At 42.5% G+C, this 19,472-nt stretch overlaps 1 protein-coding gene and 1 long non-coding RNA gene across 4 annotated transcripts in view; one reads left to right on the top strand and one right to left on the bottom strand.

Annotated features, from left to right (window-relative positions):
* Window positions 1-19,472, bottom strand: part of RBL2 (RB transcriptional corepressor like 2) — a 65,948-nt gene that overhangs the window by 1,295 nt on the left and 45,181 nt on the right. For both annotated transcript variants that reach the window (XM_075837533.1, XM_075837534.1), the window contains exons 18-21: window positions 8,902-8,973; window positions 7,479-7,578; window positions 3,643-3,848; window positions 877-1,044 (exon numbers count right to left, since the gene is read on the bottom strand). In XM_075837533.1, the coding sequence (XP_075693648.1) occupies window positions 877-1,044; window positions 3,643-3,848; window positions 7,479-7,578; window positions 8,902-8,973 (546 nt within the window). The remainder of the gene's footprint in view (window positions 1-876; window positions 1,045-3,642; window positions 3,849-7,478; window positions 7,579-8,901; window positions 8,974-19,472) is intronic.
* LOC142660724 (uncharacterized) overlaps window positions 1-19,472 on the top strand; it is a 69,652-nt gene that overhangs the window by 46,761 nt on the left and 3,419 nt on the right. The window contains exons 2-3 of one of the 2 annotated variants that reach the window (XR_012850558.1): window positions 6,654-6,819; window positions 8,004-8,161. This is a non-coding gene — a long non-coding RNA (uncharacterized LOC142660724). The remainder of the gene's footprint in view (window positions 1-6,653; window positions 6,820-8,003; window positions 8,162-19,472) is intronic. The other variant, XR_012850559.1, reaches the window with a different exon arrangement.

Below are 19,472 nucleotides of genomic sequence, written 5' to 3'. Positions count from 1 at the left end.
TCCCCTATGGAGTCAAATGATCTTAGGGCCTGAATATTGTCGGTGTACGAGTATGTAGAAGTATCTTATTTTATTTTTGCTCAGCTGTTTCCGTAACTCCAATAGAACAGACTAGAGAGAGCTGCGTGCATGTGCAGCCCCCCCTCCACCATTCGCTGCCTAGAATCTGCGGTCACCTCACCTGGCGAAACAGAGGTCAAGTGACCCCTGTTCTCGATATAGATGCGGGTCCCAGAGCAGGGACTCGCATCTATCAGACATTTGGCATATTCTGTGAACATGGCATAAATATCTAAGTTGGGAATAACTTTTTATATGCAATGGGAGCTGTATACAGTTATGCAGTGTGCTCCCCCTAGTGGCAGCTGCCAGATTTATTTATTTTTCCTCTCCTTGGGCTGTGTGGCTGGTCCCCCCAGGAATGAGCTGAAGGATGGGGCTTCTTATTTGGCTAGGCCAGCAGCACCTCGTGTACTACCCTGACAGCAGCCCTTAAGCTTAACATCTCATTTTAATTGAGTGAAGTAACTCTTTAAATCCAATATGTTTAATTATCTTCTACAAAACTGTACACATTTTAGTGTGCTCCAATGCATGGGACGATCGATAAGGCATAGATCCCAATGGAATAATCAAAACAAATCTATGGTGAACATACGCTTATGCCGTCACATCTTGTACAGTTAAAAAGTAAAGTAAATGTAATTTGTCCAGCACACGATAAATCTGTATTATTTATACAGGTTTATAAAGGGAGGCTGATCTTTCACTTGAATCCCTATGAGCAGTACAGATGTACAGGGGTCTATATGTACATATTTGCATATACAGGACTTGAGGTTTTCTATATGGCTCTAGTGCATCTATCTCACTCACCTTTGCAGGGCTGAGGTTAATATAGTAGGAGATCTTTTCTCGAGGGGACAAGGTGGCAGAATCTTCATTGTGAGGATAGATGAAGATCGGATGACTGTGAGATATCTGCACACCGCGTGGAGACAAGATCCGCATAGAGGGATAAGGGGAGAGAGGAGTCGCTTCATTCTGTAATACAAAACAGTCAGAGAGAAGAGCCGAGTATTTATATGTCTATAAAGAACCCCTAGAAGTGGTGATCTCCGAGCGCATCCACTGTTTTTTTTTAGATATGTTATTAGTGCAGCTCCACACAACTCCACTACCTGAGCTTACGTCCCTAAAATTTCTAGCAGCAACAACTTCAAGTTAAAGCAGATCTGTCAGGTTCTCTGCGTGCAGCATAGGATAGTGGAGGAGATTGACATTTTCTATTATGTTATTCTATATTTATATGTAAAAATCTGTTAAATTGCTGCCAGGACTCTGAGAAAGCCTGAGTCCGGCTTTCCTTCCCCCACACAGTGACTATCAGCATTTTCTAGATGTTTGTATGCAGGAAGAGCTGTCAATCACTGAGTGTGGGCGGAGGGAGCAGGACTCACAGGCTCTCTCGCTGAGTCCTGGCAGCATATAAACACCTTTTTACATGTAAATACTAAATCAAGTAGTAGAAAACTATCAATCCTCAAGCTTTGCATTGTCCCCTATCCTATGTGGCCCTCAGATAATAGACCTTACCGATCCACTTTAAATGTGGCAACACAACATAGCATAAATGCACGTATAAGTTTCACTCCTTATTTTTATGTTATATAGCCGACTGATACCAGAGACACAGGGAGGAGCAGCAAAAAAGTTAGGATACCAAAAATTGTGAATTCTAACACTAGGCATTCTATTAAAGCAGTGCAGTCCTCCGCTTTGCAAGAACGCATGCACCTTAAAAGTGAATCAACATCCATTGATATTAAAGGGTTAGTCTGATATAGATAACCCCTGTTCATAGTAACGGAGTTTGTAGGACTGAAATTAGTCCCTCCCGTTCAGACTATTCTCCTGCAAAATCCAATTTTCTTCATCTTAGTGAAGAAAAAAATCCTTCTGGACTCGAGAATAAATACCTGGATCAACAACCCATCACCATTTTTTTTTTGTAAAGTTGCTGCGATTTATTTTGGGGGCGGACATTCAGGAAACACTTTTGTTTAAAAAAAAATTTTTTATTTCCTGTATAGACATTACTGCACGAACTTGGTGCTTGATGGTAGCTGAAAAGTGTAACGTTAGGAGGAGTTGTTTAAAGCAAACGATCCCTTTTAAAGGGTTTTTTCCATCGGGGACCTTTTATGACATATCCACAAGATATGCCATAAATGTCAGATAGATGCGGGTCCCACCTATCTCTAGAACGGGGCACCCTAAACCCGTTCTACCTTTCTTGGTTCCTGCTGCCTCCCAGGCCACTTCATAATTTCCAGAAGAAAAGGGAACGAAAAAGAGGGAGAACGCAAAAGTAAGCCAATAGGGGCTTGGGGGTAAATGGTGTGCTTACCAAAAGGAGTTATGCTGGGGGCACAACACCCTCTTGCGCTTGTCAGAGTAGGAGACTGCAGCTAGGATTCCATCCAGGGGCCACTCGGGCACCGTGTTGTGAAAGGTATAGGAAGAAGTAGAAAACCTTGGAATACTTTCCCAGCGCTGTCTCTTTGCAAAGAAGGTAAATGCAGAAGGAATATGCACAGTCAGTCCATGGGAGACGGGAAGTAAAAGTGCTACATGTTTATTGAGAGTAAGCTACGCATTACCAGATCGAACCGATCTATTAATGGGGCCAAAAAACACATTTTTTAGCTTGAGGAAGAGTTTGGTCCGATCTCGTAACGCGTAGCTTACTCTCAATAAACATGTAGCACTTTTAGGCCCTGTTCACACAGTTTTTTTGACGAGTTTTTTGGGGCAGAAACCGCGCCCAAAAACTCCTCAAAAACCACCCGAAAATGCCTCCCATTGATTTCAATGGGAGGCAGACGAGTTTTTTTACCACGAGTAAAAAAAACTCGTCGTGGTAAAAAGAAGCAACATGACCCATCTTGAGGCGGTTTCCGCCTCCAAAACCCCTTTTCAATGAGTCAGAAAGAGGAAAAAAAAACCTCGACGAGTGTTTTGACGAGTTTTTGTCAAACCACTGTGCAAAAACCTACTGGAGCAGTTTTTGCAGGAGGAATTTTCCTCCTGCAAAAAACTCAGTGTGAACACAGCCTTACATCCCGTCTCCCACGGACTGACTGCAAAGAAAGTAAATGCAGAAGAAATATGTACAAAGAGAGAGCGCTGGGGAATTATTCCAAGTTTCTCTACTTTTTCCTATAACTTCGTAATTTCCGACATGTAATCCAGACAACAGCGTAGCTCACTGAGTACATGAGCTACGCTGTGTTCGTAACTGCCATTCACTTCTATGGGAGGTACGAAACCATGTAGCTCAGCGAGCCACGCTGTTTTTGTAATTTCCGATCATGTAATCAGAAGTGGCCGGGAAGCAGCGGGAACCGAGACCGGTAGAACGGGATTTAGGGGGGCCCCTTCTAGTGCAACCCGCATCTATCTGACATTTATGGCCAATTTCTGTTTAAGCAGTTGAAGATTTCAATATTGGCTCCTTAGAAATATTTTGTTAATGTAGAATCATTTCCTATTCCTATTGGTCATAGTTCCAGAGCGATGTGGCACACTGTACTGAATCAGCTTGACGACCACAAGAAAAAAAAAAGAAAGCAGATTTACCACATTCGCCTGAGAGTATTTCATGGCAAAGCTTTTCATATTTCCAATATAGATGTTGTTGTAGAAGTGAACAAGGTCTCCTCTTTCCTCCTCTTCCATGTCACTGCTGGCTCCAGTTAGCCTTGTTGGTGTTGGGGGATCGCTGCTGGGTTGGGGCACGGGCAGCGTACTAGTAGATCGCATTACTGGACTGGGCTCCCTGCTGCCTGAAAAACAGAATTCAACAGAGAAGAATAAAGAAGTTGAACTAAATAAACTTGGATCTTTAGACATAAATGGCGCTGCTCTTAATAGAAATAGGTTGTATGGGGTAAGGGAGCAGGAAATGAATAATCAGATAAGTCAGAAAAAAAACAAAAACCCTTAAGCAATGACTGCACTTGCATAAAATTTTTGTATCAGTGGGGGTCTGGGTGCTGAGACTCCCACCCCACGTTCTATGTGAGTAGTTCAGCCTGACAGTGAGCTCTGATCACAGCTCAGGTGAGCGCTTCTGCACCTTCTTTTCAGCGACTATGGGGGTCTCGGCACCCGGACCCCACCGATCTCTGACATATCAAAAGTTTGTGTGAATCCAGGCAAAGAGTAACCCTACTTTCAACAAAGCGTTTACTCGTATTCTCGTTGGCATTTTGCCCAAAAGCACTGCAGTCAGGTGCTAGTTTGAAGTTTATGGTAAAATATGAGAGCCTACATAAACAGCTTTTGGTTTGTGGCGGTTTTGGGTTTAGTGGATTTTTTTTTCCCTCAAACTCTGAATGCTCTACGTATGTTTTTTTTATACACTTCTCTATACAACCTTAAAAACACCAGAAAAAAAAAATGCATGTTTTAACTGGAAGTTACTCTCCTGCACGAATGGGCATACTATTACGTCCTAATTGCAGTCTTTTCACCGCAATATTATGTAACGGTATGCCCAGTGGATGGCATGGGCACAGAAGCTGTGCCCACAGATCAGAAGCCGGTGTCGTCTGCAACAACCTGTATCGGAGAATGCCAATGGTGACTGCGTTATCGAAGTGACTACAGAGGGAAGGTACTCCTCCTGCCACCCTATAGGGGCCCTGAAACACAATTACGGGTGCCAATGAGTTGCCATGGCAGCCAAGGGCCTACCATGGCCAAACACGTAAGGCAGATTGAGGCCTTATTCACACGAACGTGTTATATGTCCGTGATTTTCACGCGCTTCGCACAGACCTATGTTAATGAATGGGGCCGTTCAGACTGTCAGTGAATTTCACGCAGCGTATGTCCGCTGCGTGAAACTCACGACATGTCCTATATTTGCCTGAAGTCAATGGGTGCGTGCAAATCGCGCTCGGCACACGGAAGCACTTCCGGATGCCGCGCGTGATGCGCGCTACAGTAGTAAAAACTATGAATGAAAACAGAAAAGCACCACGTGCTTTTCTGTTTGTAAATATAAAACCAGTGTCATAATGATGCAGGCTGCGGGAAAATCACGCAGACACGCACAATATGCTGATGACACACGGACCTTTTGTGGACGCAAAACGGACATGTCTGTGTGAATAAAGCCTAAGTGTCAGTTTTACAATGACCGGCAATAATGGTTTGTTATATGGAGTGTACCATTTAAATCCATAAAAGGGGTCAGTTCAAGTCAGTCTCACAGATCAGACTAGTCATGCAAATAATAAGTCCACATTCAGGTACACCGACAGAAAAAAAAAAAAATGAAAAACTATTTGGCATGACAACAGGAGCCCAAAGATAGAAAAATATTGATTACGTAAACCGGGGCTTAGAAGGGAAGGAGCACTATTTGGCTTTTGGAGCACAAATTTAGCTGGAATAGTTTTTGGGTTTCATGTCGAATTTGCAAAGCCCCCGAGGGACCGAAACAGTGGAAGCCCCCAAAAAGTAACCCCATTTGGGAAACTACACCACTTAAGGAATCTATCTAGGGGTATAGTGAGCATTTAGGTCCCACACGTCTTTTGCAGAATTTATTAGAATTGGGCTGTGAAAATTAATAACATTATTTCCACTAAAATGTTTAATTTTTTCAATTTCATAAAGGAGAAAATGACTTTTTTTTTTAAATGTTCATTTTTTTCTTATAATAAAAGACTTATTATAGGAAAAAAAAGCAGTTCTTGTTTAGATCACTTATAACTTTGATTTTTACACTTTTTTTGAAAACATTTTTATTGTTTTTTTTTTAAACTTTTTTCACTTGTCCCACTAGGGGACACTTAGACTTGCAGCTCTGATCGCTGCTGGAACACATTACACTACACACGTAGTGTAATGCATTCCAACTGTCAGTGTGACGTAACAGTCACACTGACAGGAAGCCTACGACGACCACCCTCTGGCTGGTCCTCATAGACTTCTGTACATGGCAGCCCGGAAGCCATTGTCCGGCGTCCGGTTGCCATGGGTACCATCGCCAGCCCCCGCGATTTCACGTGGGGGCTGCCGATCGGCGCTAAACACCTTAATTGTGGCGTTCAAAATCGAACGCCGCAATTAAGGGGATAACTGCCGAAATCAGCGGCGATGGGCCGCTGATCGGCAATGGGGAATGCAGGGCAGACACCCTGCACAGTTAACCGCCGCTGCGGTGTAGCGCCGCGCGGCGGTTAACTGTCAAAGCACAGACGTAACTGCACGTCAAGGTGCGCAAACTTACTGCTCACCTCGACGTACAGTTACGTCAAGGTGCGTTAAGGGGTTAAGCACTCTTGGCCGCCATGACGACCATCGACACCCAACGATCGCGTTGCGTCTGATGGGATGACTGAGGACCCCCTCTTTCTAATGTGACATCCAGCGGTTACTTCATGTTTAACCACTTAGATATAGAGCAGACTCAGCCATTGAGTCCGTTCCTTCTGATTTTAAATAACGTTGGGTTTTGGACCCCCAGGCTGGATATTATTGTTTCTATGTAAACTTTGTCATCCTATGACAATACTTGTATGGATTCTTGTTTGAAATAAAACATGGGCTGTACAGACATGATCGATTTCTTTTAGAGTACAGTGGAATGGATTTGGGCACTTTTAAACCACTTGATGAAACCACTGGAGAGAAAAAACTGCACAGATGAAACCAATGAACAGCAGGGGCTGAGCTTATAAAACCATTGTACACAACAGACTGGATACATTTAATTCACAGAATCATCAGAAAAGTGGACAAGTAAGTGTACCGGCTCATGCACATGGAAACCGCACGGACCCTGTATGGTGGCACCCAGCGTCCCTAGTCCGTACTCCAGAGTCATAAACACTATGTGCCGTTGTATGGCGCCTTTGTTAATCACTACATTCTCCTCTGTAATGTTTCTTCAGTTTTAATGATTTTCATGTACACAATCATATTTTAACTTTCTTCCCACCTAGATGGTACTAATAATAAAAGGTTGCATAAAAAACATTCTGGACATATGACTGTCATAGAGGGTATTGCACCTTGACAAGCCAGAGCAAAGAGGCAAAGAGCCGCTAAGTATCAGTGTCGACAACTTGGCCTGTCCATGAATTACACGAACGGCCATTTATTGCAACCACAGCGGGAGAAAATGTAATGTTGGCCACAGCATCCAAAGCAATATCCACTAACCAGAAGTTTCAGAATCCAGCCCTACCGGCTTCATTTAAAAAAAAAAAAAAGGGGTCACAGGAGATGATCGGTGGGGGTGCTGGGTGTTGGACCCCCACCAATCTGATATTAATGCCCTATACTAAGGATGGGCCATCAATATCAAAGTCCCAGAAAACCCCTTTAAAGAGAAAACGGTGTACATTTAATTTTGGTTTGCCAATTTTCACACAAACTGGATTGTGCCAAAATCTTACCTAGATCTTTATTGGTCTCTGTGGGGGAGCCTGTCTGTGCCTGGTCACTGCCACCAGACAGCCGCCTTCTCCTTGCTTTTATAAGAACACTTCTGTACACCTATGTGGTATAGTAAAGGAAGAAACAATGAGCTTTTTCTTATATGCACAAGTTGATGTCCTTCGCAAACAAATGTTAAACTGTATACATACAGAAGCAAGATTGATATCAGGTGGGCGTCCGTTGTATGGACCCTCCATTCTCTAGAGGCAGAACCGTATGTCCTGAGTATACTGCCTGTTCACCTGATAAATGTCTGCCCAGGATTAAGCACCACTTTCCGCAGGCTATAGGCGACTATCCTTTATTATGTATCTACGCCAGTGATCGATGAGGACTGATTGCTAGGTGATCGGTTGTTAAATAAAATCATATAGTCTGTATATGGCAAATCATAGGGCATCATGAACACTGTTTTACAACGGTGGAGCCATCAGAAAGAGGGAGAGAACGTGTAAATGAAGTGTTTTGTTATTGGTTTGCAGACAGTTACCGGCGCATGTGCAGTGGCTTTCTCTGCTGTGGGCATCCGCTTCACCGACATCCTGCTACGGAGGACTTTGTGTAGCCAAGTAGCATAGGGCGCGTGGAGGCATTAAAAATGATTTTTGCAGTTTTTCAAGAACCAAGATGTCTAACAAAGGTATGTGGCCAATGCTTTCACAATACCGGACCAGCGGAGTAAGCAGCTTGAAGGCGAAAAAACTACTCCTTTTAATGGGGTTGTCTGGTTTTTGATACATTTTTAAATACTCTGCTAGGCCATGTGAAAATATCCGCTGCGAAGATGGCCGGAAACCTGTTAATGTACAAAATGCAATGTCTGTATTTTACCATTCTGTACTGGGATGCCTCCGTTCCTCTTCCCTTGGGAGGAATGACAACTGTACGTGTATGACTCTGATAATGATAGTGAACTATAATTTAACGGTAGTTTGGAAACTTCCAGCATCTCACTATTGTGTCTGAGATATTGACCTCGAACTGATGTGTAAGAAAGTATCTATTGTGCCACGCTTCTATCACTGCCTTATGCCTTGCTATGATCCTTCAATGCATTGATAAGTAAACCTTACATACGTAGAAAGAAATTTGTTGTGTCTCGTTCTTGTTTGGAGCCTCAACATTTCAACTTCCTTGAAGGGATTGTCCCATGAGGACAACCCCTTTTTTACGAGGAAGGGTCCAGCTCCTCTTACATCCTGTGGTCTGCCCATGCAGAACTATTACATGGTGGTCATTCAAAACGCTCATTGATGGGATCTCCAGGGTTCTGGCTCATGGAGTACACCTACTTAGGACTTGCTCTAATAGGGCATATGGACAGGAGTGGTCTTGGGGACCATCCTGATTTATTCTCCCCACTCAGTTTTTTTTACTTACGTGGCTCTTGGCATGAGGCTGTGTACGATAACACCTCATGATGTTGTGGAAGGATGTGTCTTCTCTTGTTACCTGTTAAAAACAGATTTCAAGAATTGTAGTTGAAGTCTTAAACATAAATATAAGTCACTGCATGGTGCTTGCCTGATGATTTTCATTGTTCTTGGAATTTTTTTTAGCCTCTTCCCGTACTACGGCTACAACTGTTCCCGCATGTCATGGTGCGAATAGGGGGGGGGGGGGGGGGGTGATATTAGGAGCGGGTTCACTCGCTCCGTATGCAGTGGGTGTCAGCTGTGTATTACAGCTGGCACCTGGGACTTATGGCCAGGAACAGCAATCGCGATGTTCCTGTCAGTTTAACCCCTTAAATGCTGCAATCAGTCACGATCGCAGCAGCTAAGACGTTACAAAGAGGGGGGCGTCTCCAACAGCTTATCGCCCACCCGTGGCACGACCATGCCGATGGTTGTCGTGGCGGCCCCCAGGACTGCCTTTCTTCATCTCCTGTTAAGCTCTGCCAGGGCTTAACAGGTTCCTATAATTCATTAGTACTGTAGTGTAGTGCAACAGCGATCGCTGGTTCAAGTCCCCTAGGGGGACTAATAAACTGTAAAAAAATTAAAATAATTTAAAGTTCAAAAATCCAATTTTTTTTATTTCTTTTTCCCTCCTAATGTGAAAAATAAAAATAAATAAATTGGTATCGCCGCGTCCGAACTATTACAATATACCAACCATTATTTAACCCGCACGGTGAACGCCGTAATTTTATTTTTTTTTTTAAGAAAAGCCAGAATCGCTGTTTTTTGGTCACTTCATATCCCACAAAAAAGGAAATGAAATAAAAAAAGTGATCAAAAAGTCTTATGTAGCCCAAAATGATACCAATAGAAATTACAGCTCGCCCCGCAAAATATAAGCCCTCCACCACTACCTCTATGGAAAAATTACAGCTCTCAAAAATAAATTGTTTTTTTTTTGTCGCCATCTTTTAACAATTGGTTTCTTCCTTGGAAAAGTAGTAAAACATTAAAAAAAAACTATATAAATTTGGTATCGCTGTCATCTTATTGACCGGATAAAGTTAACATGCCATTTTTACCGTACGGTAAAAGCCGTAAAAACGAAACCCCTCAAAAAATTGAAGAATCGCTGTATTTTTCGTATCTCACCCCCAATACACTATATGGTATAATTGGAAATTCAAAAAAATGGCTGTGACGGGAAAGGGTTAAAGCTCTGCTGCATTAGATCACAGTTTAGCTTAGTTGCAGCCTAGTTTGGGCCTTAAGGCTCAGAGCCCATTTTTCAAATCTGACATATTTCACTTTGTGGTAATAAGGTCGGAATGCTTAAACCTATCCAAGCGATTCTGAGATTGTTTTCTCGTGACACATTGGGCTTCATGTTCGTGGTAAAATTTGGTCGATATATATTCAGTGTTTATTGGTGAAAAATTGCAAAATTTAGAGAAAATTTTGAAAAAATAGAATTTTTCAGAATTTAAATGCATCTGCTTGTAAAACAGACGGTTATACCACCCAAAATAGTTACTAGTTCACATTTCCCATATGTCTACTTTAGATTGGCATCGTTTTTTGAACATTCTTTTATTTTTCTTGGACGTTACACGGCTTAGAACATAAACAGCAATTTCTCATATTTTTAAGAACATTTCAAAAGCCTTTTTTAAGGTACCTGTTCAGTTCTGAAGTGGCTTTGAGGGGCCTATGTATTAGAAACCCTGATAAAACACCCCATTTTAAAAACTAGACCCCTCAAAGTATTCAAAACAGCATTTAGAAAGTATTTTTTAACCCTTCAGGCATTTCACAGGAATTAAAGAAAAGTGGAGGTGAAATTTGCAAATTTCATTTTTCTTGCTGAATTTCAATTTTATTCAATTTTTTTTCTGTAACACAGAAGGTTTTACCAGAGAAACACTACTAAATATGTATTGTCCAGATTCTGCAGTTTTTAGAAATGTCCCACATGTGGCCCTACTGCGCTCGTGGACTAAAACACAAGCCCTAGAAGCAAAGAAGCACCTAGTGCATTTTGAGGCCTCTTTTTTTTATTAGAATATATTTTAGGCAGCATGCCAGGTTTGAAGAGGTGTTGAGGTGCCAAAACAGTAGGAATCCCCCAATAGTGACCCCATTTTGGAAACTACACCCCTCAAGGAATTCATTTATGGTTGTTGTTGTTATCATTTTGACCGCACAGTTTTTTCACAGCACCTATTTGAATTGGGCTGTGAAATTAAAAAAGTCATTTTTTCCAATAAGATGTAATTTTTTATCAAAAAGTCTTATTTTCACAGGGAACAAAATACCCCATTTTGTTGCCCAATTTCTCCTGAGTGCAGCAATACCCCATTTGTGGCGATAAACTGCCGTTTGGGCCCATGGGAAGCCTCAGAAGGGAAGGAGCGCTGTGTGTTCTTTGGAGTGCAGATTTTGCTGGTTTGGTTTTCGGGTGCCATGTCGCATTTGCAGAGCCCCAGAGGTATCAAAGCAATGGAAACCCACCAGAAGTGACCCCATTTTGGAAACTACACCCCTCAAGGAATTCATTTATGAGTAATCTGACCATTTAGACTCCATAGTTTCTTCACAGAACTTATTTGAATTGGGCTGGGAATTGAAAAAAAAAATGTTTCCAATAATATGTCGTTTTAGCTCAAAAATTCTTATTTTCACAAGAAATAAAATACTCCATTTTGTTGCCCAATTTGTCCTGAGTGCGGCAATACCCCATTTGTCGTGATAAACGGCCGTTTGGGCCCATGGGAGGGCTCAGAAGGAAAGGACCACCATTTGGCCTACTGGGGATTTTCTAGTGCGAAGTCATGTATGCAGAAGCCCCTGAGGTACCAGTACAGTTGAAACCGCAAGAAGTTACATAGTTACATAGTTACATAGTTAGTACGGCTGAAAAAAGACACATGTCCATCAAGTCCAACCAAGGGAAGGGAAAAGGGAAGGAAAAATTTCTACACATAGGAGCTAATATTTTTTTGTTCTAGGAAATTATCTAACCCTTTTTTAAAGCCATCTACTGTCCCTGCTGTGACCAGCTCCTGCGGTAGGCTATTCCATAAATTCACCGTTCTTACTGTAAAGAAGCCTTGTCGCCTCTGCAGCTTGAACCTTTTTTTCTCCAGACGGAGGGAGTGCCCCCTTGTTTTTTGAGGGGGTTTTACAAGGAACAGGATATCACCATATTTTTTGTATGTGCCATTAATATATTTATATAAGTTAATCATGTCCCCCCTTAGTCGTCTTTTTTCAAGGCTAAATAGGTTTAATTCTTTCAATCTTTCCTCATAACTTAAATTCTCCATGCCCCTTATTAGCTTCGTTGCTCTTCTTTGTATTTTTTCCAACTCCAGGGCATCCTTTCTATGAACTGGAGCCCAGAACTGAACTGCATATTCTAGATGGGGCCTCACTAATGCTTTGTAAAGTGGCAATATTACATCTCTGTCCCGCGAGTCCATGCCTCTTTTAATACACGACAATATCTTGCTGGCCTTTGAAGCAGCTGATTGACACTGCATGCTGTTATTGAGTTTATGATTTACAAGAACACCCAGATCCTTCTCAACAAGTGAATCCGCCAGTGTAGCTCCCCCTAGGACATATGATGCATGCAGGTTGTTGGTACCCAGATGCATAACTTTACATTTATCTACATTAAACTTCATCTGCCAAGTGGACGCCCAAACACTTAGTTTGTTTAAATCTGCCTGTAATTCATGAACATCTTCCATAGTCTGAACTATATTACATAGCTTGGTGTCATCTGCAAAAATAGAAATAGTGCTATTAATCCCATCCTCTATATCATTAATAAATAAGTTGAATAATAGTGGTCCCAGCACTGAACCCTGGGGTACACCACTTATAACCGGTGACCATTCAGAGAAGGAATCATTGACCACAACTCTCTGGATACGGTCCTTGAGCCAATTCTCAATCCAATTACAAACTATATTTTCTAAACCTATAGTCCGTAATTTACCCATTAGGCGTCTATGGGGGACAGTGTCAAATGCCTTTGCAAAGTCCAAAAACACTAAATCCACAGCGGCCCCTCTGTCTAGACTTCTGCTCACCTCTTCATAAAAACAGATTAGGTTAGTTTGACAACTTCTGTCCTTAGTAAAACCATGCTGGCTGTCACTTATAATGCTATTTATTGTCACATAATCCTGTATATAGTCCCTCAATAGCCCCTCAAACATTTTCCCCACGATGGATGTTAAGCTTACTGGTCTATAATTACCCGGGGAAGACCTAGAGCCCTTTTTGAAAATAGGCACCACATTTGCCCTGCGCCAGTCCCTTGGCACTATACCAGTCACTAGAGATTCTCTGAATATTATGAAAAGGGGGACAGAAATAACTGAACTAAGCTCTTTAAGAATTCTAGGGTGTAACCCATCTGGTCCCGGAGCCTTGTGCACATTTATTTTATTTAATTTAGCTTGGACCATCTCTACATTCATCCAATTCAGTATATCAGCCGATATATTAACAGCACTGGCACCGGCTACATCAGCTGCTCTTTCTTCAGTTGTATATACAGAGCTAAAGAACCCATTTAGTAACTCTGCCTTCTCTTGATCCCCTGTGATCAACTCCCCATTACCATTATCTAGGGGTCCTACATGTTCAGACCTTGGCTTTTTTGCATTTATATGCTTGAAGAATTTTTTAGGATTTGTTTTACTATCCTTGGCCACCTGCCTTTCATTTTGTATTTTTGCTAATTTGATTACATTTTTACAGATTTTATTAAGCTCTTTATATTTTACAAAGGCTACAGCTGTACCCTCAGATTTGTATTTTTTAAATGCCCTTTTTTTGTCATGTATTGCCCCTTTCACAGAAGGTGTAAGCCATGTGGGGTTTAATTTGAGTCGTTTATACTTATTACCTGTAGGAATAAATTTTGCACTATAATAACTCAAAGTAGATTTGAAAATCTCCCATTTATCATTTGTTCCATTATTTGACATTAGTTCTTCCCAGTCCATATCCTGAATTGCAGCCCTCATCCTGGGGAATTTGGCTTTCTTAAAATTAAATGTTTTTGCCCTCCCAGCCTGCGTTTGTTTTTTACAGTATAGGTAAAATGTAACTATATTGTGATCACTGTTACCGAGGTTTTCACGAACATTGACATTCCCAACAAGATCTGCATTATTAGAAATGACCAGATCCAACAGAGCTTCACCTCTAGTCGGGTCTTCCACAAACTGGCCCATAAAATTTTCCTGCAACAGGTTGAGGAAATGTCTCCCCTTTGCAGTTGAAGCCGAACCATGACACCAATTAATATCCCGGAAATTAAAATCTCCCATTATCACTACAGTACCCGCCTGTGCAGCCCGCTCCATCTGTTTATATAGCTGAACTTCCATCTCCTCAGTTATATTGGGGGGTCTATAGATTACACCAAAAGTAATTTTTTCAGTGTTTACCTCCCTTTCTAGTTCCACCCACAAGGTTTCAACCTCCTCACAGTCTTCACCCACTATTGTCTCTTTCACACTCACCTTCACATCACTTCTCACATACAGACATACACCACCACCTTTCCTATTTGTCCTGTCTTTACGAAAAAGTGTAAAACCCTGTAGATTTACAGCCCAGTCATGTGAAGAGTCCAGCCATGTTTCAGCAACACCAACTATATCTATATTTTCTTCCAGTATCAAGGCCTCCAGCTCCCCCATTTTACTTGCTAGACTTCTGGCATTTGTGAACATACACTTTAACTTGCCTGTCAGTTTTTCACTTTTATTATCAGAAATGTGATTTGACATTAATCGGTCCTTTTTATTTACACTGATGTTTTGTAACGAAAGGATCTCCTTATCCTGTTGTCTAGTCCTCTCCCCACATTCTGTTTCTCCCCCCACCAATATAGTCTGACCCCTCTCTAACCTGGCTACCCCTTTTTTTTCTACATTGACCTCCCTCCTCAGCCCTAGTTTAAATACTCCGCCACCCCAGCTAGAATTCTCTCCCCCAGCACAGCGGACCCCCTTCCATTTAGGTGCAAATCATCTGCAGAATACAGTTTGTACCCCAATGAAAAGTCAGCCCAGTGCTCTAGGAACCCAAATCCTTCTCCTCTACACCAAGACTTCAGCCATGCATTTAACTCCCTAAGCTCCCGCTGTCTTTCCTGTGATGCGCATGGCACAGGCAGTATTCCTGAGAATACAACCTTGGAGGTCCTTCCCTTCAGCTTGTAGCCTAGTTCTTTAAAATTATTCTTAAGGCTCCTCCACCTACCATTTATTCTGTCGTTGGTACCGACATGGACCACGACAGCTGGATCATCACCAGCCCCTCCCAGCAATTTGTCCACCCGTTCCACCACATGCCGAACCCTGGCACCAGGGAGACAGCAAACCATTCGGTTGAGGTGGTCTTGGCGACAAATAATTCTATCCGTCTTCCTGATTATAGAATCCCCTACGACTATCAATTGTCTTGGCTTACCTGCATTACCATCCCGCCGACTACTAGCTGGGCTGTTCTCCCGGCTGTTAGGGAGATCAGTATCCACTAGGGCTGCCATTTCTGAGACTGACACCCTCGCATCATCACCCAAATTGGCAATTTTGCCTGGAATGTCAGAAACCGGATCGGCCTTCCTTGTCTTTGACCCCTTTCTACTGCCCCTAACTACATTAACCCAGCTACTTACCTGATCCTGCTCACCCATGTCTTCACCCTCCAGTTGTAACCCACTAACTGCATGCTCTGTGAGCAGCAAGCTCCGTTCAAAATTGTCTATCCTCCTCAGTGTTGCATTCTGCTCCTCCAGATCTCTAATACGAGCTTCCAGGTGAACAATATGCTCACATCTGCCACAGAGATATTCACCCTGGAACTCCGGCTCCAGTCGTGCATACATATGGCAAACTGTGCACTGAAGAAAACCTCCAATCTTGCTGTCCATTATCCCAGTTACAAAAAAACAGCGAACAGGTGTTAACCAAAAAGAAAAAAGTAGAAGAGCACTTACTTGGGCTTTAACTCCTCTTTTAAACTCCGGTTTTTGGAACTCCACTTAATATACAAACCACTTGCTATTCAAGGCACAGAGCAGGCTCTACAGAGTAGTGAGGCCTGATTTATACCACCTGATTTATGACCCCTTTTTAAAAACTACACCCTTAAGGCATTCATCTAGAGGTGTAGTGAGCATTTTGACCGGAGACCTACACCCCATAAACTGTAATGTGGGTTTTCCTGGGTAAGGCAATACCCTACATGTGGCTGTTATCAGCTGCCTGGACACACAGCAGGGCCCAGAGGGGAAAGACGAGGGGGGATAAGCTGTGTGGAGTGCATCAGGGTAAGTAAAATTGGGGTAAATTATAAACCAAGGGATGTATGATAAATTTTAAAACACTCTTTCATACAGAGCTCTGGTTATTCGGGACACGTGTCACATTGATATATTGTGTCCTCCCTTATCCCCCTCTTATAGCAGACTTTGCACCTCTTTTGACTTTTTCCCTTCTTGCCAGTTTGGGGAACTTCTCCTGGAAAGTGTTGCCCTTGTACGATGCGTGTGCCTCGCTTCCAGAAGTACTGGGTGCCTCCCCCCCTTACTGGTCCCTAAAGATTAGGTTCTTGATAATCACCTCTTGAAATTCCAGGAAAGTTCCCGTCTGGCCTGCACATCGACGTAGCACATACACATTGTACAATGCCATCTGTATGATGTGCACGGCCAGCTTCTTATACCACACCGCATGGCGCTGTAGGGCTTCAGGACTTGATCTGACAAGCCCACCCCTCCCATGTACCTATTGTAGTCCAGGATGCAGTCTGGTTTGGGGGTCTCTGTACTGGTACCTCGTGCAGGCACAAGGGGACTGGTGTGGCATCTCTCTTGTCCTTGTACTTGACAAACAATAAATTGCTGCTAGATTGTGCCCTGCTCTCACCCCTTCTGAGTGTTTGCCCAAGCAGAGTCTTAGGGAGGCCTCTCAGATTTCTTCTAGCAGTGCCGCATGCCACAGGACTTCTGGAAGCGAGGCAGTTGAAGAGTGGGACGCCGGTATAAAAATGATCCAGGTAGAGGTGGTAACCCTGGTCCAGCAGTGGGTGCACCAAATCCCACATAATTTTTGCATTAACTCCCAGTAAGGGGGGGGCATTCTGGGGGCTGAGCACAGCTTATACATCTTCACACCATACCTTGCCCTCTTACTCGGCAGGTACTCGCGGAATTGAAGCCTCCCTTTAAAATATACCAAGGACTCATCAATAGAAATACACTTCTCGGGGGTGTATGCTTGGGAAAACCGGGCACTGAAACGGTCTAATAGGGGTCTCCGTTTAAACAAACGGTCAAAACTGGGTTCATCTCGGGGTGGGCACGGCTCATTATTCGTATAATGTAAGAAACGAAGTATTGCCTCATTTATTTATTTTTTTTAGGTTCCAGTTCAGTTCTGAAGTTGCTTTGAGGGGCCTATATATTAGAAACCCCTATCAAACACCCCATTTTAGAAACTAGACCCCTCAAAGTATTCACAACCCTTTAGGTTTTTCACAGAAATTTAGAGCAAAGTAGAGGTGAAATTTAAATTTTTTTTTTGTCAGAAAATCCTTTTTATACCATTTTTTTTCTAGAAAGCAAAAGGATTTATCAGAGAAACGCAACTTAATACTTATTGCCCAGATTCTGCAGTTTAGAGAAATATCCCACATGTGGCCCTAGTGCGATAATGGACTGAAGCGCCGGCCTCCGAAGCAAAGGAGCACCTAGTGGATTTTGAGGCCTCTTTTTTTTATTAGGCACCATGTCCGGTTTGAAGAGGTTTTGTGGTGCCAAAACAGTGGAAATCCCCAACCCCCCCCAAAAGTGACCCCATTTTGGAAACTAGACCACTTGAGGAATTCATTGCAGTTTTCTTGGGGTGCATGCGGCTTTTTGATCAGTTTTTATTCTATTTTTAGGAGGCGTGGTGACTAAAAAACAGAAATTCTACTATTGTTTTTTTATTCTATTTTTTTTACAGCGTTCACCGTGCGCTATAAATGACATTCACTTTATTCTGCGTGGCGATACGATTACGTCGATACCATATATTTATAGTTTTTTTTATGTCTAATGGCGTTTGCACAGTAAAATACGTTTTGTAAAAAATCATTCACTTTTTGTGTTACCTTATTCTAAGAGCCAGAACGTTTTTTATTTTTCCTTCAAAAAAGCCGTGCGAGGACTTATTTTTTGCGTAACGAACTGTAGTTTCCATCAATACCATTTTTAGGTACATGCGACTTTTTGATCTCTTCTTATTCAATTTTTTGGGAGGTGAAGTGACCAAACAATTGTGATTGTGGTACGGTTTATTATTATTTTCTTTTACGGCGTTCACCGTGCGGGATAAATAACGAAATAATTTTGTAGTTCAGGCCGTTACGGACGCGGCGATATCAATTATGTATAGTTTATTTGTTTGTTTATATATTTTTATTAATAATAAATGACTGATAAGGGAAAAAGGGGGCTTTTTACTTTTAAAACTTTTATTTTCTTATTTTTAACATCTTTTTTTTACTTTATTACTTTGTCCCACTGGGGGACTTGAGGGCAGGAGGCCCTGATCGCTATTCTAATACACTGCACTACATGCGTAGTGCAGTGTATTAGAACTGTCAGCTACTCACTGACAGCAAGCATAATGGGTCCTGACTTTGTCAGGACCCACTAGGCTTCCGTCGATGGCATAGCCGGACGCCATTGTTTGGTGTCTGGTTGCCATAGTCAAATCTATTAATCTCTATTGAACGCGGCTTTTAAGGGGTTAATCAGCGGGGACACAGCGATCGGTCCCCGCTGTATGAGCTGTGACAGCTGCTGTACGAGACAGCAGCTGTCACAGCTCCTGTATGTGTCGGGAGGACGGCCGAAACGGCCGTTACTCCCGTGACGTACTATTAGGTCATGGAGCGCGAACGATACAGCTGCCATGACCGAATAGTACGTCCAGGAGCGGGAAGGGGTTAATGGTGCCAGTTAGGGTAGGTTCACACGCAAACTCAAAAACGCCTGAAAATACGGAGCTGTTTTCAACGGAAAACCGCTCCTGATTTTCAGACGTTTTTTTAAACCACTCGTGATTTTCGCTGCGTTTTTTACGGCCGTTTTTGGAGCTGTTTTCTATAGAGTCAATGAAAAACGGCTCCAAAAACGTCCCAAGAAGTGACCTGCAGTTTTTCAAAACGGCCGCGCCAAAAAACGGCCCGTCGTAGCAGAATGCCGATTTAAATCAATAGTTAGATGTTTTGGAGGCGTTTTGTTTCCGATTTTTCGGGCATTCGCGGCCCGAAAAACGGCCGAAAATAGGCAGTGTAAACATACCCTAAGAATATCATTTTTATATAACACATGCAGCTAAACCACAATGCGGAAAAATGTTTAAAAAAAGGTATGTGACAGTCAGGCCCAAGCAGAGCCGGAAAAAAACACCAGCCCAAAAAAAAAAAAACAGCGATATGTATGACTGTAAATATCCGAGTCAC

The sequence above is a fragment of the Rhinoderma darwinii genome, chromosome 9, assembly GCF_050947455.1.
Source record: "Rhinoderma darwinii isolate aRhiDar2 chromosome 9, aRhiDar2.hap1, whole genome shotgun sequence".
Lineage (NCBI taxonomy): Eukaryota > Metazoa > Chordata > Amphibia > Anura > Rhinodermatidae > Rhinoderma > Rhinoderma darwinii.
This window is presented reverse-complemented; position numbering and strand designations above follow the sequence as displayed.